We start from the raw sequence: 26,165 nt of genomic DNA, 5'->3' as shown, positions 1-26,165 counted from the left end.
TTTTATAAGTGGCAGATACTACAATGACCTCCATGAGTAAACGTATGTGCTACTGATGGATATCGACGCAAAGGTAAATTAATAGTTTTATCAGATGTTCATCTTCATTTGGCCACATCCATTGGAAACAGATGAAATCATTAAGTCTTATAATACGCCACATCATTTTTCCGACGTAGTCGGTATAGTTTCGGTTTGTGCACTTTGAACTTAAGGACGCTTCACTATGGCAACAGACTACGCATGCTCGAAAATCCTTTCAGTGATTGGACAAAATGCTGTCATGATGGACGATTTGGTTGTGTTTGAAAAAACGTCTCGAAAATTATATCGTGATGGAAAGCAAGTGAAAAACTATAAATATTTGAACTAGATCTTACAAAGATTTATATTTTTATTAAAATAATTGTTTCCCCAATAGCTCTTAGCATCCATGACAGCTGTTTATTCGAGACAATTATAATTTTTAATATAAACTTTGTTGTACGAACGTACATGACTTTTAGAACGCACCTACGCATGTGAGATTTCCGCGGGGTTTTGGTGAATGTAAACAGAAAGATACTTCTTATACTACCAATAGTTTCTAGCTTTGTTAACCATGTATTAAGTTTAATGTAAACTGTAGTAAATGTATATTTGTTTCTTTTTATTTACACTAGATGTTTTGACAAATAAAAAATTTAGGTGTCTTCACAATATATTCTTATAAATATATTATTGCCTTAATATAACCAGACTTAGTAAAGAATTTCTTGTAGTTACATTCAGATGGATATTTTATTAAAGAGGTCATGCATCATTAAGTCATTGTGCTTCTTAAGGTTATCGAAATTATAGTTTTAAACATATACTCAAATTTAAATACGTCGGATATCTTTTTTAAAGATAGCTCTTGTTTTTAATGCTTTTGGTGTTCCCCTCGTTTAGGATAACATATATTGTCTCAAAATATTTTTTGTATGAGGCTCGAAAATGAGGATTCTTATGAGTGGAAATTCGGATTGGAGGGAAATCACATACCGACTGACAATACTGTATAATTGTTTCTGGATTAACACATTAATGGAAAAAAGATACAATACAACAGAACAGTTACACAATCAAAAATAACCAAAAAAAAAGGGAAAAAATAGGGATTAATTCCCTCAAACGTTTGTGAGGCGAGGTCATTTACGTTTTAGAAGTATACTTTTATACAACTATTTTACAGTATCAAAAGGATTGACATGACATATTTTTAAGATTATAATTCGGTATTGATAGCAGATCTATGGCAGTCTCTGTAGAATTCATTAACAACCGCTATAAGTCTCGTGGCTATTAAAGGCGTGATCTGATATCGTATGCAGATCTCTATAATATTACAGAAAGCAACTTTTGATATTGTGAAATGAAAAAGTAATTTTGAATGTCTCGCCATTGTTGTCTGCCAATCACAATTGCCGAATTTACACAACATCTATGAAATGTATTGTATTATTTGCTTTATCACTATGTCCATTCAATAAAAACGACTTATATATGAACTCATTTGTTATTGATTTCAAATAAACTTATTATAGATACCAAGATTGAAATTTTGTATTTGAGCTGACGAGTGTTTTGTCTACATCAGTTAAAAAGGCAAAATAAAGTACGAAATCGAAGAGCATTACGGACCGAAAATTCCTTAAAGTTTTTCAAAATACAACTTAAGACTTTTTAAGTTATCTATTCCTGAGGTGGAAAAACCTAAGTATTTCGAAAATTCAAAGTTTTGTAAACAGCTAATTTATTATTTATTATGACCATACCAGTTAAAGGTAAGATCACTTAACAACAAACCTTCACTTCATATATTTGATCATTTATTTAATTGTAGCTTTCAACAATTAATCATGCAATACAGGAACTGAAACAGACACAAAGAACAATATGGGGGAAAATACATATGAACAGGTAATTTAATGATAGGAACAGGTGGTATGGTTGCTAACGACACAACTCTTCAAGTTATCTATTTCAAAGATACCTGTTGCAATAAATGAACGATATAAAAAGAAGTTGTCGTATGCTTGCCAATGAGACAACTCTCCAAAGGAGACCAAAATGACACAGAAATTGATAACCAATAGGTCACTGTACGGCCTCAGTAACGAAAAAAGCCCATACCGCAGCAAAAAGGCTCCTTAATAACAAATATAAAACAATTCAAACGAGAAAACCAAAGGCCCAATTTACATACAAAAGATAGAACGAAAAACCAATATGTTGCACAGCAACACAAGGAAACTTCTCAATTACAGGCTCCTTCTCACCAATCTGGGACAGTGATGTAACAGTACACCATAAGAACAAACTAAAAAAAAGGCATAACTCATCAAAGGGATACAAAAACAAATGCATATGAGACTAAAATATCAATCAGAACACATCCAACATCCAATGGATTTAGTATAAAGACGTCATAAACAGTCAGAGAAAAAAATGACCCCCTTTTATTTTTTAAATGTTTGTTTACAAATGTCCATTAAAACTGCACACATCATACATTGCATGTAACATTTTTCCCAGAAAATGCATAGAGAAAATTAATATCTAATTCTATGGGAAATATAAAACGCCATTGTTTTTTTTCATTGTTTACTATCTCTCTAAATGAAGAAAACTGTAAATTCGTATTAACAATTCATTATAGTAATCAGCAAATTTTCTTGTATTGTAAAATATATTTCTGGAAACAAATGGTAATAATATTAAATGTGTATCAAGAACACTATCGTACTTTTTTCTTTTTTCATTTATTTTCATCTTATAGCGAAGATACGTTTCCGGACGTGGTCAGAAAGCAGTTCGAAAGTAAGTTTGCAAAAGGGTTTATATACTTAGACAAAATATTAATTATAAAAGAAACCACATAAGTTGATATATATTTCAAAATATTATATTTACAGTCACACATGCTATTTCGAGCATCATGAAAAATGAGCAAAATTACTTACAAAAATTAATCGCATTAGTCGAAAACCATGGATACTGCCTGGTGCCAGAAGGATAAGCAAATCATACTCCACATAAGACATTCATGATGTTACTCCTCAATAGAACACGAAGCAATTATCTGTTTGTGATCAGGCTTGGCATAATAGCCTATTGGTAATTGACCCGTATAGGTCTAACAAATAATCATCACTAAATTCGTTTGACATCGGGAACGAAACATTCCAACCTTAGAACTTTACCGATTGAGAAATGTGGAAATTGAAAGACGTTATTGAATACATAGGATAAACTATTAACACAAGACTCACTGTTGATATATAGATATAGGAAGATGTGGTGTGAAATAACATATATATTGACAAATCAATAAAAAAAATACACTGACGACAGCAAAATATTTGCATCTACGTTGGTCATTTTGTTTTATGAAACAAAGTTACTAGCAAAAATTCAATCATCACACAAAAAATATGAAATAGCCATATTGATTTATTAACCTTTGTACCAAAATATTCGTAATCCACATAAAATGATAATCATACGAAGTTTAAATGTAAAATTACTCATTATTGCACATAATATATCACAACACGTAATTAATAGGTACCCTATCTTGGTATAATTTAGAACTATTTATCATTGTCGGCAGTCAGTATTTTATATTATTATACTATATCAACATTACTTCATCTAATCACATATCTAATTTAGAACTTGAAGAGATTGTACGGAATCTAGAAGACAAATATGGAAAGCATTACAGTACATTGAAAGAAGTCACAAATATGGTGGTGGCATTGCTCTTGAGAGTTGATGAACTTACGATTGACATTAAAAAGCTTAAACGTTTTACAAGTAGCACCAGCTCACAATCAAAGGAGGCAACTGATCAGACGTGCCATTTACGAAAAACAATTACTGTTAAACCAAACGAACGAAGTGGTACTTTGCAAAGTTCGCAGAACATCAATGAAGACAACGACCTTTTTGGTGGCATTTCTGATAGGCATACAGACTGTACAATTGATAATTTTGAATGTGGAATTTCTAGTCAAATTTCATCTGTGGAAACACAATCCGATAGAAGAAAAGACAATTTGGACAACAAAGACAACTTTGCACAAACAGTTAATAGAATAAAAAATTCAGACAGAAGAGACGGAAACTTTGTTTTCTCATCTTTCGAAGCACACTTAGATAGGACCAATAAAACAGACACAGAAGACAGCTTTGCAGACAAAGTTCACAGAATAAATTATTCAGACAGAAAAGACAGAAAAACTAACGTCTCATCTAATGAAGCACAAATAAATCAGCCCAATAATACAGACACCGGAGACAGTGTTTGTGTTGAGGAAACACAATATAAGGAGAATAACCATGATTCAGAGAGCAATGATAGTAACATAAATGTTTCCATAAGCACAGTTTGTGCAGATATGAATGAAAAGAACAATGAATCAGTTCCAATAGATACTCGTATGCTTCAAAATCGGCAGCTAGCTGATAATGAGTCAAAACTGAAGAATTTCTTAGATGTTGGAACAGTTAAAACAAAGACAGAAGATAGCATTGTAGCTAGTCATAAAAATAGAGTACGTAAAAATGATTCCGGATATAAACAAATACGTTCAGCAATGAGTTCTGATAACCGTGTGGCATATCATAGAACCAATAATTCAGACACTAAAGAAGTCAGCTTTTCCGTTGAGGACACACACTATAAGGAAGAAATGCACGGTTCAGAGGGCTGTGATAACAACAAAAATGTTTCATTAAACCTATTTTGTGCAGATTCGAGTAAACTGAACGAGGAATCAGTTACAAACATGCTTCCAAATCAGCTTCCACATGATAATGTATCAAAACTGAAGAATTTCGGAGATGTTAGAACAGTTAAAACAAAGACAAAAGAGAAGGATACACCGAGTTCTATAAAAAGAGTAGGCAAAAATGATTTTGGATATAAGCAAAAACGTTCATCAATGAGTACTGATAACCGTGTGGCATATCATAACAAGGAAACATGTTTTGAATTTGAACATGACCTGCAATCAGATAAACAGCTTCCTGAGGATCCACCTCCATCACCTAATATCAAGAATAAAAGTTACCCAACCAGAAGGTGTGTAGAGTTATTAATTTATTAAATATTTTTTAATACATTATACACATATATTGGCGAAAAAGCAAGTCATAAAACTAAATTTTATATGAAATTCATTAAAGATTGAAAAACAATTAATTCAGTCAGTGAGTATTTCTAAATTCTATAGATGTTGATTACAGTTAAAAAGAAGCAGTGGAAACTAATGAAAAACTTATGCTCATTGGTTGATGCACACAATGTTATAAGGAAAATGTATGTCTACAGTACTAAACAGCATACTAAAATCCGATTCATTTAGGGTAAAATCACACACATAAAAAAAGGTATTATGTTGCAGTAATTTACATTTTACAGAAAGTTAGATATGAAAACACTGTCACAAATGAGTGAACTGGATGATTTTGCTGATCAAGAATTTGGAGACAGTATGTAAGATAAAACTTAGGAGATGTGAAATGATTTTGAATGAGACAACTATCCACCAGAGTCCAAATGACAATGATGTCAGCAACTGCAGGTCACCGCACAATCTCAAAAACTAACGAAATACATAATGCATAGTCAGCTAGAAAAAAACCCGGAAATTGACAAAATTTGAAGCAATTCAAAAGAAAAAAACAATGGCCGAATTCATGAAAATACAAATAACGAAAACCAAAAATAACAAATGGCAATCAACAAAACCACTGATTTACTACAGGCTCTCAACTTTGGATTTACACACAAAAAAATGTAGGTGGGTCCTACCAAAACACAAGGAGTGGTGTAACAGTATAATGTAAAAACAAACTGAAAACATTCAAATAGAAATGGCTCAACTCTACACAGTTTATTTGAACAGCCGATTCGTACGAAGCTTAAACAAACTAACATTAAACAAAATACGCAAAGAACTAAGAGCAGTTGCTGCAATGCAGTTACTGAAAGCTAGTAAAAAGCAAATTACAACAAATAAATAATGTTCCCGGAGTCACATGTGTATTTAAGATTCAATGTAGTGTTCAAGCATTGGAATTTGTCTATTACCTGACCGTTTAAAGTCACAAGTGTCTTTATAATTATTTTTTTCGAAACTCACGTAATATTTGAAAAAACCTATGTCATTAATGGTGCATGATTGTACTGTGTTAAATGTATCAATGATAATGGAAGGTTCGAAGTCCTAAAAAGATAGAGAGTTTTTCTCAGTTGACTTAAAACTGTGCTTCTGTCGGTAATATCATCCTCTCTTACATCGTTTTCGGCTTTATTAAATGCATGAACTAAACGGAAAGTCTCTACGCATAATTAAAAACTGTGGGTCTTGGACTCTTTGCAGGATAGATTTATCTAACATGTAAGAGTGGCGAAAGATACCAGAGGGACATGCAAACTCATTTATAAAAAAAGCGACAACGGCATGGCTAAATAAGAAATTAAAAAGACAAACAGACAAATAATAGAACACAATTATTTCTATGAAAAAGACCAGTGCACCCGCTTTAAATGAGGCACTAGGATATGCCAACGTTGATCATCTCCTGACTAACTTACCACTTTGCATGATTATTTACCTTAGTTTCTAATATGAAATTTGATTAATTCGGTTTGTCGAATTGACTGAACGTGACGAAACAGTGTTCTAAAAAAGATGTGCCCAATAGGAATATTTTTGTCTCAACTAATAAACAGCTGTAAATTAACTCGGCATATGTACCAGAAATAAAACTTAGTAACACTTTAATCGTGCCAATACCGTATAATGAAGGAAACGTTAGGTTTAGTAAGCGAATGTTCATGAAGAAATAATTAAACAGAATAACGAAAAACGCGAATGTAATCTTCACTTAAATATATCAAATTGTTCATTTAAACAGATCCAGGTCTTTTCAGCCAACCCAGGTCTACCAGAGAATGGATGTCATACGCTGAACAACTGAGGCAACATGGTAAGTGTAAAAGTATAAGATTGAATTACAATTTTGCACCAATAATATATGTAAATAGTTATCAAAGGTACCAGGATTATAATTTAATACGCCAGACGCGCGTTTCGTCTACATAAGACTCATCAGTGACGCTCAGATCAAAACAGTTAAAAAGCCAAACAAATACAAAGTTGAAGAGCATTGAGGACCCAAAAATTCCAAAAAGTTGTGCCAAATACAGCCAAGGTAATCTACTCCTGGGCGTAAGAAAATCCTTAGTTTTTCGAAAAATTCAAAGTTTTGTAAACAGAAAATTTATAAAAATGACCATATAATTGATATTCATGTCAACACCGAAGTGCTGACTACTGGGCTGGTGATACCCTCGGGGACGAAACGTCCACCAGCAGTGGCATCGACCCAGTGGTGTAAATAGTTATCAAAGGTACCAGGATTATAATTTAATACGCCAGACGCGCGTTTCGTCTACATAAGACTCATCAGTGACGCTCAGATCAAAACAGTTAAAAAGCCAAACAAATACAAAGTTGAAGAGCATTGAGGACCCAAAAATTCCAAAAAGTTGTGCCAAATACAGCTAAGGTAATCTACTCCTGGGCGTAAGAAAATCCTTAGTTTTTCGAAAAATTCAAAGTTTTGTAAACAGAAAATTTATAAAAATGACCATATAATTGATATTCATGTAAAAAATGTAACAGTGAGAACCAATATATATGCAAGTCTGAAGATTTGTGTAACGATACTGGTAATAGCTATATACACGAAAAAGATGCAATTATTCTCATTGGCAAAGCTTATATTCCAGCACAATTCATACAAATTGTCGGTGTAATAATGCAATTATCGATAATACATATCAAACAAAAAATGGTATTTTTTCACGTTCTTATTTGTCTATGCGGCTATTATATGTAATATATAAAAAGAAATATCATAACAAATGCTGAACTCCAAGGAAAAATCAAAACGAAAAGTCCCTTATTCAGTTTAAAAAATCAAAACTAAAACGAATGAATAACAACTGTAATATTCCTGACCCGGTACCGTGTAAGTGTAAGTTAGAACTGTTGGTCACAGACATAATCTCACTGTTATGCCTCGTTTTCCTCTATCACTAACTAATTCTGATAGCCTTTGTATTTTTTTTTACAGCGATGTTTCGATTGCAGTCTGGAATGGTAAAGCGCGGACGACATGGACATGATGTCACGTTGGTGTTAGATTGTTCTGAACGGATGAGAGGCCAAACATTTGATAGTATGATCGAAGCAGCAAAGACTTATGTGGCGGGTAACTATTTCAAATGTCGAGAATATCTATGCATATCTTTACCTCATCTTACTTTTGCAGAATTTGTAGGCTGGTTCATGAAACGACTGTGTTTAAAATCATGTTAACAGCAATTAAACAAATAATGCTTACTTCTTGAAAATGATTCGTCATTTGTTTGCATTTGCAAACATCGTAGGCATTTCAAGAAGACAAATGTATTGTTCGAATTATTCGTTATTTATCAACACATAAACAAGTTATTAATGAAGTGAACAAACTTGTCCGTTGACATATTATTAAGGTGTGGATTTTAAAACATTTTTTAAGCACCATATTTATTCATCATTTAACTACAACGCAATGTACAATGTTAAAATTCCCATTATAGGCATTCAAAGAGTTAACATGACAGGAATGTTAGAAGATAATATTGGTCTGGCTGTGTTTGGAGGAACATCTAGTTTGATTGTGCAATCTACATGTGATTACGATTTAGTGTTGAAAGAGATTAGTGAGTACACAACATGTGTTATATGTTTAGTTTATATTGAACATTGTTATACGATTTTACCAAAACTAATTTTCCATTCTTTAAATTATGAATCTGTTGAAGATTGTGAATTGTCAAATTCTTGTCCAACAAATCGACTAAAATTCTCAAGTTGACATAATAATATACTATGACGTGTACGAGAATAACATTAGTTCAATGTTATACATTAAACAATGATTGATAGAGATCCAGGGAGAACCAACGACCTTTGGAAGGGAAATGACAATTCTATTCAATTGAGATTGGAGTCGAGTGGACCCGTACATGATTCGAACTCACAACCTCAATGTTGACAGGCTAGTGATACAGTAGTTCGACTACTTATGCCAATAGACCTCCGAGACCCCATAATGCAACGGACATTATCGGAAAAAGCATCAATATGTTGGGCTTGACAAAATCTAATGAATACCAAATGACATATACTAAGTATTAACTGCTAGTCGAATAGTAGTCAATTTGCATGTAATAACATGTATTGTACTTACGTAAGCCCACAATAGAGGTTTCCAGATTTGCTACGTATCAGGTACGGTTGGTACGTAACACAATCGTTGGTGCTGTTTGGGAGGTTTCATTTAATGCATGAGGTTATTGTATTCATCGTGATGAAAATAGAGAAACAAAATATCGTATCAGTGATAAAAACCTTAATCTTTTATTTTATTACGATTTGACTGCTTCTAGAAAACCTTGCACGTGATTTTATACGATATGATTTATTTTGGGCACAAGAGAATGAATCAAACAGTCCTCACTGGAACTGAGTTGCCTCGACCTTTATATTCTAAATATGGATTTGTGTTTCTGTATGGCTATGTTTTTGTTTTCTGTATATTAAGAAAAGTATTAGAATAAAGAATGTTTTCCAATACTTAAATATAAATTGGAATAATTAGAAATTACTTTACAATAATATCTAACTTGTACCTTACTGGTGTCGTTAATGACTACATAGACCTATCCAGGGGATGGAGCGCCCCCTTTATGAAAAGTTCTGGATGCGTCACTGAACTAGTACACGTGCTAATGGCAAAAATAAGTTTAAAATTGAGTTGATTTCTCATTAAGATAATTTTTTATTAATTTAGCTATCTTTTCGATCATTGGAGCAACACTTTTTCCTAAAACGCAACACACATTCTAAAACTATCGATATATCTTTTCCCTTATATTTAGTCACTTTTTAATAAAATTGATTATTATATCAATTACTTAAAGAATGAATATAAATTTTATGACACTAACGAAAACCATTTTTTGAGTCGAAATATTTATCATCACGATGTTTTTCATCGTGTTCGCTTATTATTATTATGCCACTAGATATATTATTGTTATTACATAATCTACGAGGGTTATATTAAACCAATATCCATCCATTAATCCTTTTTTGTTTCGTACAGCATTGCCAAAAAACTTCATACAACACAGCGTATTTTGCTCACTGATAACGGCAAAAATTTGACGCTATATTTACACTTAGTCTAATGCAATATGAATGTGTCTTTCTAACTCTTCTTAATGTTCTACGGAAAATACAATGTTGCTATATAATGTCTTTTGCACAATTAACAATTGATTTATGGACTCAAAATAAAGGATCATTTTCATCGGTTGGTAAATGTTTCTATGTAATTTGTTCAGGTTTATATGTACTAGTGTCATGAATACGATATTGCTTAAAATAGTTTAACTCCAGTTTTTCTGAGTTTTCTCTCTCGGCTTACTGCTTGTTTCTAAAATATATAGAGCATATTGATTTTATGAGGGTTTTTTTTATAAAGAAAAACTTTAAGCCCGACGGTAAAGATAATTGACATAATTGTCCAAAAAGGAAGGATGCCAAGTATATACGATGTTGCATAATTGTTCAAAATGTAAACGACCTTGTATTTTTTATAACTACATTCCGGACGACTGATTTTTTTTTTTATCTTTATTCAATTCTTCAATATATATTTACAACAGATACATTACATACTACACAAAATTATCACAAGGCAATTTTATTAAGTATCATGACATACATAATCAGTACAATAATTAGAAATAAAATGTTATGCGGACACCTTCGGTTTCTTGTAACAGAGTATTATATCTTACAAAGTGTGTCTCCCATGAGTTTTTTTTAATCTTATTTCTATATCCCTTCACAAGTGTAATAAACCTCACGCACCAGCCTGCACAATGATTTGGTTAAATATTAGTTTTATCATTTTTCTTTTGTTATTAAGGGTCAATTTATTTTGTTCAAATACATTTTTTTTTATCATGTTTTCTAAAAATTAACCAAAATAAATACAAAACGTTAACATTTTATAATGATACATAACGTTATTACAAACAAAATTTATAAAGTTTTAATTTTGTTTTGTAATTTAGCTTCTTTGTATCTATGTAGTTCCACGGGGAAATAACTCTTAACTATAAACCTTTCGTACCAACGATAACTTGCAACGGTTGCTTGAAAGCATAATCGAGTGCACTCACTATTGTTTCCTACGAATACAAGAAAAACCACATGAAATTAGTCCCAAATTACAGCTAAAAATTCTCAAAACAGTTCTGCATATGATTCCTAAAACATTTGTTGATATAAAGTGTATACATCAATAATTTCCAAAAGTTAAATGACGGCTCCCACTTCGTACTACGGTTGATACGGTAGCAAATCTGGAAACCTCTATTAATCCCTCATCAACACTTAATGTATACTAGTATCTTGTGATGTTCGACACCAAAATTTTGAAATATTAAAATATATTGACCTGATTAAAAATATTAAGGTTTATGACCCCTTCTGTAACCATTTTTGTTCGAATTTTTCAAACTTCAAATGTATCAAAACTACAGATTTAATTAATAATAGAGATAGGTCATTTTGTACATATACCAAGGGGAAACTTGATGCAAAGCATTATTATTTATTGTTTCGTTGCATTTAATAGAAAAAGAGTACTTTGTGGCAAATAAACAATTTTTTTTATAGAAAATCCACAGCCTTTAAAGGGGCACTAGCTACGAAATATATATAAAAAAAATCTAAAGTAAGACTTTTTTTGTTCAATCAATAATGAAAGTGAAAAAGTGAAATAATAATTCGCTTTTAGCAGCCAATATGGTTCAATTTTGTCAAATAAAGCAAAGAAACATTGATAATTACTTATTCACTTGCAAGTGAATTAGTCGACCTCATTAAATCCGTAATCATGTGAACTTCAATTTAACCCCTAGCTGGAGATTGACAACGCATGCATTATACGTGTACTGGTTATGTAAAAAAAAAAGAATGTCAACAATAAACGTGAAACTACGGTAAATCATTTGATTACTGAATCGATCCATATAAAACCATTCTTATACGTTTAAAAACAATGGGAAACATATATTTTAATCTTTAAAATAAAATCAATAATCCCATTGCACGTGTTGGTTTAATCTATTCATATCTTTATTTATGTTTACATCGCTTATATATAATGGTCATCTGAGATCAAATCGATAGTTAATTAGATGGCATCTGGACTAAAATTCACACGAAACGAACCTACATATTCTCTACCCCATGCTTTGTAAACTGTTTATTTTAGACTTTTGGTAGTTTGGATAAATGTTTTACATTGTTATAAATCAAATATGAGAGTTTGAGTCGAATCGGTGACCATGAATTTGACAACTAGTGCCCCTTTAATACAGAGATTTTTGTTATAAAATTTGAAACACAGATTACTCACTTGCTTTTCTAAGGAACCTGTAAATTCCAAAATACCTCGTGCTGAGTCACTGAAGTCGAACGCAGTCTAAAAGGTGTACTTGATTTTGTCCATATTAAAATTTGTTTTGACCAATAGCTACATTAATAAACTCGTTTTAAGGAAATCAATGCTAGCACTGCATGCAATAATTTTATATCTATCAGTCATGAAATTCCCAAATATGAGGGTACAAGGATAAATGCTGTGGATTTTCTATAAAATTTCCATATGTTTAGCATTGAACCTTTGTAAAAAATAAAAACTAGCACATCGTAGAAAAGCAAGTGAATAATGTAGGTTATTTTTTTTAACAAAAATCTCTGTATTAAAGGCTGTGGATTTTCTATAAAAATCTAGGTTTATTTGCCACAAAGTCCTCCATTTCTATTAAATGCAATGAATTAGTAAATAATAATTCTCTGCCTCAAGTTTCCCCTTGGTATATGTACAAAATGGCTGATCTCTATTATTCATTATATCTGTAGTTTTGATACTATTGAAGCTTGAAAAGTTCGTACACAAATGGCTACAGAAGGGTTCATAATAGTTATCAAAGGTACCAGGTTTATAATTTAGTACGCCAGACGCGCTTTTCGTCTACATAAGACTCATCAGTGACGCTCATATCGAAATAGTTATAAACCAAACAAATACAAAGTTGAAGAGCATTGAGGATAACCTTAATAGATAAAAAACCTTAATAAATTCATAAACCTTAATAGATAAAAAAAAAAACCAATAAGAAACTAATAGCACGTGTAATAACGACGGATGTTCTGTTTGATTTCATGAAAGAATTAAAAACATAATGTGCATCACCATATAACTTGCTCAGTTTCAAATAAATAACTTTTCATAAAGTTAGTATGTATTGATATGGAATAAAGTGAGGAATCAAAAAAGCAAAAAAAAATTTAGGGGTCAATGCGCTTGTTTTCGAGATATTAACTAGGATGGTCCTCTCCCTTGCAACATACGGGTATCACAAAGCCAAACAGATAAAGGACAGAGAACCAGTCTAGATATTAACCAATGAAATTTTGGCCGGAAAATGTTCTCTCTTTATTTTTCATAGCTTTATCATTAACCTTTTAAAGTTCTCAAATACTATTAAAAATAAATAAAATTTCATAAGACTTTTACAAATGACTTATAATTATAAATGTAAAAAAAATATAAAAAGAAAAATGGGGGTTCATGGGGAAATTGTGTAGGGCATTCAAATGGATAAAACCAGAGGATTTCGAAAATATCGACATTTTTTGACAAATATTCCAAAACATGACAAGCGGTTTACTTTTTAAAAAAATGTTATTTGGATGGAGAGTTGTCTCATTGTCACTCACACCACATCTTCGTATATCGATCCTTAAGAAAAAAATTCTGACTCTTATACTACTTTATTTTTTCATAAGTCATTCTGTTGAAATCGTAGTATGTACTCTTTTTTGATTTTAATGACATTATATTATAGGTCAGTTGAGGCCTGAAGGAGAAGCACCATTGGTTGGAGGGTTGTTGATGGGACTTGCTGGGGTTCTAGGAGGTAAATAAAGATGCGTGTTTTTTTTTTAAAGAAATCATAAGTTATGTTATAATGGATCTTTAGTTTAACTTCGAAGTCAAAATACTGCAACATGTTTATTTATTAGAATCATTTTCAATTTTTATAACCAATTCTTGTGCTTTCTCAAAAACAGGTGGCACTTCACGGATATTTGATAATGACGTTCCTGGGTATATGATAGTCTTTACCGATGGGATGTCAGCAAGTATTCACCCAGAACTAGACACAGATATTAACCCTTCCTATCTTACAGGAGATTTTCAGGTAAGTCAGATGAAATTGATATATTTGAACAAAGAGTTAGATTTAAAATTTTATGGTTGAAATGATATCGGCACTTCTATCTATTTCCTGTTTATCATATAATGAACAAATTGTTTTTGCAGTATTGACAGTTTTACCACGATTTATTCTCACAGTAACCTATTGCTGTTTCTAAACATCCAATTTCGAGTTCGTCCTTTGTTTTATCAAGAAAGGACTAATAAATTTCAGGCATATACATGTGTGAACCGTATTTTTATTATTTTGTTTTATAGAAGCATGCTGAGATAAGCAGTGTAATAAGGCAAATAGCTGGTTATGCAGTTAAGATTTTTTATGTGCCCGTTGGTGATAACGAACGAAACGAGGTAAACAAAATGATATAAACTGTGTTTGTTTTATTTTGTATAATTGCTAAAAAAAAAAATATTTACATTTCCTTTCCTAAATTATACCGGCAATATTATTTCTGCTTTATTTTTAAATTCCCCATTTACGTTTCTTTTCCAATATGGAATGGAAAATTGTACCTTTTTGATATAGGTTGATATATACTGCTATCAAGGTAGTATATTCGTATACAAATAAATTCAAATACAATTGTTACCAACTAATTATGATATGTTTATTGAAGGTAATGGAAGGTGCAGTTAGTGAAACAAATGGCAAAGTCATTTATCGTAAAGAAATACATCGTTTAATCAGAATGACACAAGTTATGGTAATTATAACATAGTATATTGTCATATATAACGGAGGTAAAAATTCACCCATTTGACATATGTATGAATATAATCTTGATTTTATTGAATTTCATTTTTAATATTCGAATGTAACTTTTTTTTCAAAATCGTTCTCATTAAAAAATTTAAATCACAAAAACGCTAATATCCAAAAAAATTCAAAACGGAAAGTCCCTATTCAAATGGCAAAAAAAAAACAAACCCCAAACACATCAAAGAAATGGACAACCATTGTCATATTCCTGACTTGGTACAGGCATTTTCATATGTAGAAAGCTGATCCTAGACCGAAAAGCAAAAACATTTAAAACTTTTGTGAAAGAGTTTGTGTGTATACTTATGATATGCGGTCACAGTTTCGTCGTTGTTTAATGAATAAAAATACTACGATATTCTTAAAGTAACATTTATGGTGTAACTTTTATAAAAACTGATGCACGTGTTGAAATAAAATTCCTTTAGTGATGATCGATTTCACAATATATAAAATTCTTCAACTTAATATAGACTTTGAAGAGCTGCTACAACAGAAAATCCAAACAAGGTTAAAAATCCGATTGAAGCTACATTACTAAATAGAAAACTATTTCGATATTCCATTTGAGCATATTTAAAAACCGCAGCCAATAATTCGATAAATTTACCGAAAGAACGAACATGACTTATGAACCTACTGCTCAGACTTTTTAGATGTTGTTCATGTCAAAATTAAAGTTAAAGACTAAAACTATTTTACCAGTTACATCGTGATTCCTTTATGAAAGATTTTCAGTGACCATTATACATTCTATTTGTGAAATTGACAAAACTAAACTGTGAAATTGACATCAGCCCAGTGGTCAACACTTCGGTGTTGACATGAATATAAATAATGTGGTCGTTTTTATAAATTCCCTGTTTACAAAACTTTAAATTTTTCGAAAAACTAAGGATTTTCTAATCCAAGGCATAGATTACCTTAGCCGTATTAGGCACAACTTTTTGGAATTTTGGATCCTCAATGCTTTTCAACTTTGTACTTGTTTGGTTTTATTAATATTTTGATATGAGCGTGACTGATGAGTCTTATGTAGACGAAACGCGCGTCTGGCGTAATAAATTATAACCCTGGAACCCTTGATAGCTATTGGCAAAAATGAACTCTTTTTGCATACATTTTACTTCAAAAGTACTCAGTTTGATATCCTTTGGAATACCGACTGTCTATTGATATATAGTAGTAATTATGTTTGTCAAACAATCAGTTCAGCTATCAGATAGTATTTTCAATTGTGCAAGTTTTCTATCAAAATTAAAACAATGCTTTTTTTTAAAAGAATTACCTTCTTTAATATGTTGAATTGATTTAGTTTTTAGCAGCACAAATAGCATCAGAGTTAAGACACTTAGACCAAAATCCAACTACAGAACTTGTACGGAGAAGTATTATTGAAAGGACATCGAATCCAGAAGATGCACATGTGAGATTCATATATATCTAAACAGAAATAGTTCTGATTTAGTTAGATATTGAAACTTTGCAACGATTTTTTTGGGAAATTGGTTAAATGCCATTCGTTTATTAATAGTTTTTAACATTCTACATGGTTTGATCTCGTGTATAGTTGTTTTATTTACAATCAAACCACATTTTCTGATTTTATATTAAAACATAAAAATCTCATTTATTCTCGATCTGAATATTCGGTGATGTGCTTCCCTCTGTTAAAGTATGTAATTTCGATTCATTCTTAATCGATTTATAACTTTTGAATACGGGTAAAATACTGTTGCCTTTATTAAGCAGTAAAGTATATTCTTTCTGTCCGAATTCATTATGATACATGTCTATCTAGCTGATATCTAGACTTGTGTTATCTTCAAAATATTTACTAGCCCATAAAATATGAACAACCACCAATAAGACATTTCTCCTTGGAAAATTAAAAGCACTGTACCATCTGCAATAACTTAAGATAACATGATGCAATAAGATATGAATTATATCAACGTTGAAACAAGATTTTCGAACATGATTCTACGATTGTTCAACTGAGAAAGAACAGATTTTGATAAAAATGTAGATTTAGAGTTTGATAAAATGTGTGCTACATTCTTATGTCTTGTGAAACAAAATTGACAGTTATTTATTTTTAAATGATTAAATGATAAAAACAAATTACCACTCGATAAACTCAAAACAAATATTTCTGGACTCAAAATTTCATTTTCAGGAAGATTGTATTGATTTAGTTATTGAGTTTCTAACACCTCTTTTCACTGAGAAAAGAAGAGGTTTTTTCACTGAATTGAAATTTCGATCGTTCCAACTTGGAGACAGAGTACGACGGGGTCCTAACTGGGCTTATGACGAACAAGATTCTGGTCTCGCGGGAACGGTTATTGGACAAACATTTGACGGTAAGATATGTTTTTCAGTATGGTGGTATATATGTATATAATCCATTATCTTATCTTTTTAAAGACTACTGTCATACTAGCTTAAAGGGATAACGCCGCCGAATTATATATAAATAAAAAAAAACAAGGAATAAAGTCTATTGAATCTGAGTCAAGAATAAGAATAGGAAAATGCAAGAGACAAATGAAAGTAGGTGACTTAAATATCAAGTATTAAAACTAACCAACAATAATCGAACAAATTGCAAAATGAAACGATACTTTATGATTAACTACCTGATTTACTAACACATCAAAGTAAGATAGGAGATTTTGCACAAACATGTTTTCACTCATCAAGTGCTAAAGAGAATATATGGGCACTTGGTTATATTTCTAAAGAGTCATCAAAAGAAAAGTCCAAACCACTTATGAGATTTTTGGCTTGAAAAGAACTTGCCAGCAAGTTTACCAAAAAAATCTTCTCTTAATTTATAAAAATATTAATTCTTGAGATTGTCTAACAATTTACAACTACGCCAATGGAACTAGATGGGGACAAAAAGTGGTACAAAAAAGATTTAAAACTAATAAAGTTTTTAAAAAATACATCAAACACAAACAAACAAACTTCCAACAAACAACACATATTTGTGGAAAGGTAACACAACAGCTAAATATAAATGCAAAAAATGCAACATTCAGATTTATTACATATTATTTCATATTTCAGGAAGTATTTGGGTAGAATGGGATAGTGGCCATACAAATAAGTATTTTGTTGATGAACAAAATAACATTTATACAATCCGAAAAGTGCAAGAACCTAGAATTTTATTCGAAGAATTAATTGCAGTTGGATGTAGAGTTACACGAGGTAATGAAATTTTATATTGGTAACACGTTGGTTTTCTTACATATCTTATCCAGTTGTTATCTGTCAGAAATTGAATAACTTATGTTTATTGATAAAATCAGCAGAAAAACTTTGAAATTAATTGTATTATGTAGTGTATTTGTTCTCACTTTATTAAAGTATTATATCATTCTCCGCTTGTATTTCGTATTTTGTATTTTGTATTTATGTATTAAATTTTCTTTCACGCACACCTCTATATTTATATATATTATACATCTCTTGTAAACATTCTTCTATTGGTGCATGTACTATTTTGTGTATGTTTCCTATAATCTGTAATGCTTTCGGAATAAAGTATTATTATATCAAGTATATATCATAAAAACTGAATTGTAAAATGTCCAGATCACTTAGAAGCAATAACTAAAATGTATATTCTGTTAGCCCTGTTGTTGTTATGAAAGTTTCTGACCAAATCCATGATCAAATTAAAATTTGAACAAGAAAATATTATAGAAGTATTCTTTTGTCGATATTAAAAAAGTGATCATGTCATTTTTCCATAACACGTTACTTGCAATCTGCCTGCTTAGAAGTGTTTATTCTAACCATTTTTATTATGTGCTTTTGTTAAAATCAAAATATCATTTTTTAAAACTTCAATCTGGTTGGCTAATTAAAATCAAAGTCACATCAAAATCTACCCAAATAACATCAAAGTCCATCAAATTTCCAGAAACAAACTGTGTTATTAAATATTCATACATGGAAATGTTTATCGATTTCTGTTATCGACATCAGTGATGGTACAGATTTTCAAACCATGAAAGCAGGAATAAAAAAACCCTATCCAATTAAAGTTTTTATGTACTCGTTATTTTATTAGGCAATGATTGGACATTTGACAATTCCGATGGCGGCTACGGAAGCATGGGGACAGTTCTTAGTGTACGACAGGACGGATCTGTAGTCGTAAGTATCATAGATCGCCCTTAATATAACGAGCAATGGATGTGTATGAAAAATATGCATGTTTATGACAATAATAAAGCAAGCTATTAAACAAAATTATATTGCAACATATAATTATTTAAAGGGAGATACAATGCAAAAGTAAATGAAACGCCATACAAATGACCCAACAATCCCAATAGACACATGGAAATCATCAATAGGTATTCAGAATGTAGGCAAAATGATAATCTCTTTATTGACTCAGGTTATTATTGTTAGTGGGTACAATTGAATCTCCATATAGATATTTAGATTTTGATATAAATTATGTTAAAGATCAAGATCATTAAAATATATACATGCTCTATGGTCAGGTGGTTTGTCGCTTTGACACATTTCCCATTTCCTTTCTAAATTTTATGAAATACTAGGAACGTTTTTCGAAACAGATTTGCTATAGTCGAAGCATACTCGGTTAGGTTTCGGTATACATAAACTTTTTATAAAACGCCTGAAGCATAAACTACTTTTTTAATACATTTTTTCATAGACAATTAAGCTTATTGAACTTCAATATTCATTTTCCATTCTATTTCAATACTGAGTACTCCCTTCTGATATATCTCTCCTGGAGGCTATATTTCTAATTTGAAATATCAAGGAATAGTTTATTTAGATATACACAATGAATAATAAAAATGACCACTAACTTGAAGCTAAAAAAGTATATCCCAAAATTAATTTATGTTTAAGGTACGCTGGGATTGTACTAATATTGGAGTTTATAAAATGGGACAGAATGGATTATTTGAACTTCAGATAAGGTTTGTATTATATGCATAAAAAAAACTCCAAATACCATGGTGTTTAAATAATACTTTTTCTAAAATTTGATCTTTGAATATTGTTTTAGTTCCGCGGTACACACACTGATTTTGTTATCAGTAAATACAAATATAACTAAATATTAACACTATACAGCTACAAATATTTACAGTCTTACATCATTTGGCTTAACTTTTTGGAATTTTGGATCCTAATGCTCTTCAACTTTGTACTTAAATAATATTTTGATATAAGCGTCACTGATGAGTCTTGTGTAGACGAAACGCGCGTCTGGCGTATTAAATTATAATCCTGGTACCTTTGATAACTATTTACACTACTGGGTCGATGTCACTGCTGGATGACGTTTCGTCACCGAGGGTATCACCAGCTCAGTAGTCAACAGTTCAGTGTTGACATGAATATCAATAATGTGGTCATTTTTATTAATTTCTTGTTTACAAAACATTTTTCGAAAAACTAAAGATTTTCGTATCCCAGACATAGATTACCTTAACATTATTTTGCACAACTTTTTGGAATTTTGGATCCTAATGCTCTTCAACTTTGTACTTGTTCGGCTTTATAAATATTTTAATATGAGCGTCACTGATGAGTCTTATGTAGACGAAACGCGCGTCTGGCGTACTAAATTATAATCCTGGTACTTTTGATAACTATTTACACTATGTTGATACTTATTGTTTGGAATTAACAAAATAACATTTTTTTTGGAATGTTCATGACGAGTTCGCCCTGAATTGAATGTGTACACATTGATAATTTAGTCTTGGATACAAGGTTTGGTTCGTATGTTGGTATGGACTTTGACATAGCTTTCAGTAACTGTGAGCACACTCAGATCGGTGCGTTATGTGTTCAGTTTTTGTTTGTTAGTTGTGTTGATATAATGGATTCAACCTTTTTGAACAGATTTTTATATTTAGTTTTTAAATTTTGATGTTTCACTACTGTCTATTGTTCAGGACGGACTGGGCGTTCGAAAAAATAGTTTAACACCGTCGCATTATTTACTAACTTGTCCAAAGTCAAAATAATTCAATTCAGTGGTTGTCGTTGTTTTTCGTTTATTGTTATTTTTTTTATAGAAATTTGACTGATATTTGTTTTTAATAAGTTTACATTTTTATTTAGTGGCCTTTTATTACTTGCAGTTCGGTGTTGGTTTTCCTTCATTGTTGAAGGCTGTCGATGACCTCTATTTGCCAATTTCTACGTCAATTGGTCTCTGGTTGAAAGTGATGAAAATGGCACTCATACTACATCGTTATATTTTTCTATATGGTATTGATGTCTTCAACTATATATGAAAGGTCTGAAGTTAATTGTAATGACCTGTGATGCAGAAGTTGATATTTTCATTTACTCAAAAAAAATATCGAAATCTAGTTTGTATGTCAACATTTTTATCTTTTATCATATATAGCGACGATCCCTTTTCTAGTAAATCGGAACAAATACCTCATTTGCCTGTAAATGAGAATGAAAGAAATTCATATAATAAACACAGTATTGATTACCAGTCAACGGATACAGTGAAGAATGATGACAAGGACATAACAGTGAAAGACTATTTCGATAACTATGTATTGCCTGCTAATTCAAAAACAGGTTAGTTTGTTCTGTTATACGTATATTGATATATTTTTTTAATTTCAGAAACATTTATGATATGACGCCATCGAGCATAGCACGTTTTTTTCAGGAACACTCGAGACTAAGCTTTGAAAGTAAAAAAAACAAATGCTTGGAGAGCACACAACATAAAAATATCATATACCAAACACTGCTCCCTTATAAAAGTTTCTGAAAGATTAGGAAGACACATATGAGTACCTTCACGTCAAAACACTGTTTACTCGTGAATGGTTGATATAAGGACTAAGATTCCACCAGTATAGCAGTATGGTGTGTATTGGTTTGCACAGCCAGTGTAACTGGAATAATCATCATCAGGTAGTTCGAGACCAAAAGTGTGTAAAGCCATCATGAAGAGGTTTGAAAAAACAAACCGCCTTAGGCCAACTTTGCCATGAAGAATATTCAAGTATTGATACAGTTCCATGATTTTTTAAAGCTCTCTTTTACAAAACACAAAAAAATATACCAACAATATCGAAATCAAAGGCAACAAAAACATAAATTGGAAGTCCATAACAAAATCAATCTCCCATATCAATCATAAAATAGAATTACTCAAATATATTGATGTTATAGAGGAACTTTGCTCACATTTTTCCTCTTGCTACAGTTAGTGCTATCTGGGAATATGAAGACGAAAAACAAAATGGTTGGATTAAGTACGAAGATGACATTAACGTGAAAATCGAGAGAGCCTACGAACGTAAACCAACTGGAAAAACTATTGTGCAATACAATAAAGGAACGTATGTTATTTTGCACTTATGATAATTGAGCTTAATACAAGTAAAATGATAGAGATAATCTCTTTCTTTCTACTTATCATAACCTTTTGGCTTCTATTTTTTTAACCTCAAAATATAATTTTAATGATGGCAAGTGACTTTGATAGGACGATTGAATTGAATACAATATCAACAGAAAAAGGCAGAAAAAGAAGCTTATTCTTACTAAAATTGCGAACTTTATAATAAAATTGAGAATGGGAATGCGGAATGTATCAAAGAGACAACAAACAGACCATAAAGCATACAGCAGCCAATGGCCACCAACTAGTCTGCAATGCAGCGAGAAACTTTGCATTTCAAAATATCATATACAAATTTATTATTTCAGATATATTGTTATCTTTACAAAAATGATTCAACTAAATACTTCTTCTGGCCAGGAAGTTAGAGTGCGAAGAAAAGGTAAGTTCACTTAAATGGTACACTTTTAGAGAAAGAGAAGCAGAAGACCCGAAGGGATACTCAAACTCATAAGGTCAAGACAAACCAACAACCTCATCGCGATAAATCGAAAAACAGCATGAAAACGAACGACGGTCTGGAAAACACAATATAGATAACGAAGCAAAATATACCTCACCGAAACGCATGGGTGATCTCGGGATGTTATTGGGGAAAAAAGAAGACCCCACTCCACATGTGACACCCGTTGTGTTTCGCATACATATAAAAAAAAAAGTTGAACCAACCCGTTATGGAGTTCATAAATATATTTCGAAAGGACTTCAACTTAACGACTTTGAACCCTTTCATAGCATTTATGTAGGAAAAAATTATCTTTCAAGAATATCGCCGAATTCCTAGATAAATAAGAAATCAAGTTATATCTAGCTGAACTTTCCACCTGAAACACGGTTATTTATAGTTCTATTAATATTGACAAAATTAGGTGAGCAGACAGACATAATTGGTTAAAGTGACTATAATTGTGATTCAGCTGACAATAATTGTGATTCAGCAGCCAAACTTGTGTGAACATACACCACATACATACGAATCAACTGACTTGAATATTGAAATAAACATACACATACAACTTACAGAGACCAGCTCTATAAAATCGAATCAAATGAGAGATATTTACTCCATATGCAGGCACTGCTGAAATGTCACTGTACGAAAATATAACGTTAACAATTGAAAAAGTGTAATGAATTCTTTAGTCGTAAAGTTGTAGTCTTATCCGACCCTTATGATCAAATTGTATATGCAGGTCCAGATATTATCGAGTAATATTAACTGTATCTGTAGTTTCTTATATTTTAAGTTCGATGAGATAGATGTGTTTTAAAAAAATTGGTTTTGAAAGTGTTTGAGTATTTTGGCGTTTAAAATCACTATAGATACAACAATTGTCAGCATACAATAAAAAAGAATAACACAACCTTCTCATATTATTATAAATGTTTTATTTTCCATTTAAAAATTCGTCTGATGAAATCTATTATAAAATCGTATTGAACAATATTGTAGAAATAAGACCCTAACTAGGACCTTTCTTTTATAAAAGTGAGTTTTTATCTCCTTAGGATTGGAAGGATAAAAAAGAAACCGAAGACAACTAAAAAAATGTTCTTGTATTTCATCATATCGAAGACGAATTATGGACTTAAAACTGTCATTGATTTCACAATGAGTTTATCACTTTTTTTGATTTTGATAGATTGAGTGCCATTTAAAATGTCAGCATACAACAAATCAGAAACAACTACATTTTGAAGTTGGACAAGGTTTACTCATCATTTTTTGACGATCCATAGACAAAGTGGTGTAAGCCATAGCGCAATATTAATTATTGTTAAGGCATTTAAAATAAATTAATTTAACAGAAATGAATTGTCTTTTTCTTCTTTTGAAAGCTACAACATAAAAACGTCAAGTTGATTCTAGACGTAGCAAGCAAGTGTAAATACAGTGTCAAATTACTTCTCTGCATAAGTAAAGTGGATGTTTTACTAGCATTGCACATTCTTTATATTACATGAACACGTTATCAATTTGAAGAAAAAAATTAAAATTAACAAACCACATTGTCAAAGTGTTCGACTACATTTAATGTCAATTTAGTCTATCTGTTTTGCTTTATATAAAGTTTGTAGCTCGATATTGACACATAGCTGATAATCTCTTTCTTTAATTTGTTAATTCAAAATAGTCACAACGAACGAATACTTTTTGTAGTAATTAATTTTGTTTAAGATAGTGTTGTTTAAAGACTGATGTTTTTACTGTACGGTTTGTTGCCTGAAAATAACCAAATATAAGTGAAAATAACTCATTATTGATTACATGCATCTGAAACGCCTTTCTAGATTTACTTTCATCAGCAACGCTCTGACATACTCAAACACGTTAGAGCAAAGGTAATTATGTTGTTTGATGGTTGATTGTTGCAGTGAGATAAAAGTTCACCAGACCATAGGATGCCAGTTTGTAAACAACGTCTTTCAACGCTGAAGTTAAATTAAGTAAGATCTCAACATTTCAGAGGAAAAACGTTGTTTAAAAAGTAATACAATCGCTTTAGACCTGAATTTTACGTAAAACATTTCAATATCACAATAGTTCATCAAAAGCTACTTTTTATAGCGTTCTTGAAGTTGTAAAAATATGAAAAATAATTTGAACTTCCAAAATATTATTACCTTATTTCCAATTTTTGGCATCTAAGACCCTCTTTTCAGCTTACGAATTAAAAATTGCATATTTTGGCTATAATATTGATTTACTTATAGGGTCTTTGCATCGGAACTTAACACATTTATTTAAAAAACACAGTTGTTGGAATGACACGGGTTATGTTCTTCTCATATATATTATGATAGAATGATGCTAAACCCATAACGGGATTGTGCCTGATATTCATATGATGACGACATAATCTTTAAAACAGTTTGAGGTCTGGATCTCGCATGTCAGTTAACTACTAGCAGTCTGTTGTTATTTGTGCATTATTGTCATTTTGTTCAGACTCGGACTTCTCTTGAACTGAATTTTAATGTGCGTATTGCATTTACTTTTCTACATTGGCTAGATGTATAGGGGGATGTTTAAGATCTCATTAACATGTTTAACCCCGCCGCCCCGTCCCATGTCAGGCGCCTTTTGCCTTTGTTAGTCTTGTATGATTTTTAATTTTAGTTTCTTGTGTAGTTTAGTATGACGTCCTTTATCACTGAACTAGTATACATATTTTTAAGGTACCAGCTGAAGGACGACTCCGGGTGGGGGAGTTCCTCACTACATTGAAGACCAATTGGCGGTCTCCGGCTGTTTGCTCTATGGTCGGGTTTTTGTCGCTTTTACACATTCCCCATTTCCTTTCCCAATAGTATGCATGTGCATCTAATTGATAGTATCTTTTAATGAACAAAACTATTCATTATTAGACATTTGCGGAAACTCTAGGATTACACTTTAGACTTACGATTACAGGTGACAAAACAAGAGGTCATCTCAAAATATAAAAACAAACCAACAATTATACATATACAAAATAGCAAATGGTGTCTTCTATG

The 26,165-nt window shown here is 31.4% G+C and overlaps 1 protein-coding gene across 2 annotated transcripts; it reads left to right on the top strand.

The window, feature by feature from the left end:
- On the top strand, positions 1 to 24,468 carry LOC134715128 (uncharacterized). 2 transcript variants are annotated; one of them, XM_063577067.1, is made up of 21 exons: positions 1 to 73; positions 1,865 to 1,941; positions 2,801 to 2,841; positions 3,697 to 5,110; positions 5,450 to 5,520; positions 6,952 to 7,023; positions 8,176 to 8,313; positions 8,684 to 8,806; positions 14,081 to 14,152; positions 14,307 to 14,437; positions 14,713 to 14,805; positions 15,072 to 15,158; positions 16,530 to 16,640; positions 17,394 to 17,580; positions 18,293 to 18,436; positions 19,305 to 19,390; positions 20,126 to 20,196; positions 21,645 to 21,829; positions 22,470 to 22,605; positions 22,976 to 23,049; positions 24,311 to 24,468. In XM_063577067.1, exons 1-21 carry the CDS (start codon positions 56 to 58, stop codon positions 24,313 to 24,315), a joined length of 3,336 nt encoding a protein of 1,111 aa, XP_063433137.1. In that variant the 5' UTR covers positions 1 to 55; the 3' UTR covers positions 24,316 to 24,468. The 2 variants fall into 2 exon arrangements, with proteins under 2 accessions (XP_063433137.1, XP_063433136.1); XM_063577066.1 differs by having other exon boundaries at positions 24,177 to 24,320.
- The last annotated feature ends 1,697 nt before the right edge of the window (positions 24,469 to 26,165 follow it).

The sequence above is a fragment of the Mytilus trossulus genome, chromosome 4 (genome assembly GCF_036588685.1).
Source record: "Mytilus trossulus isolate FHL-02 chromosome 4, PNRI_Mtr1.1.1.hap1, whole genome shotgun sequence".
Lineage (NCBI taxonomy): Eukaryota > Metazoa > Mollusca > Bivalvia > Mytilida > Mytilidae > Mytilus > Mytilus trossulus.
The sequence above is the reverse complement of the archived record's forward strand: the minus strand, read 5'-3'. Positions and strand labels throughout refer to the sequence as shown.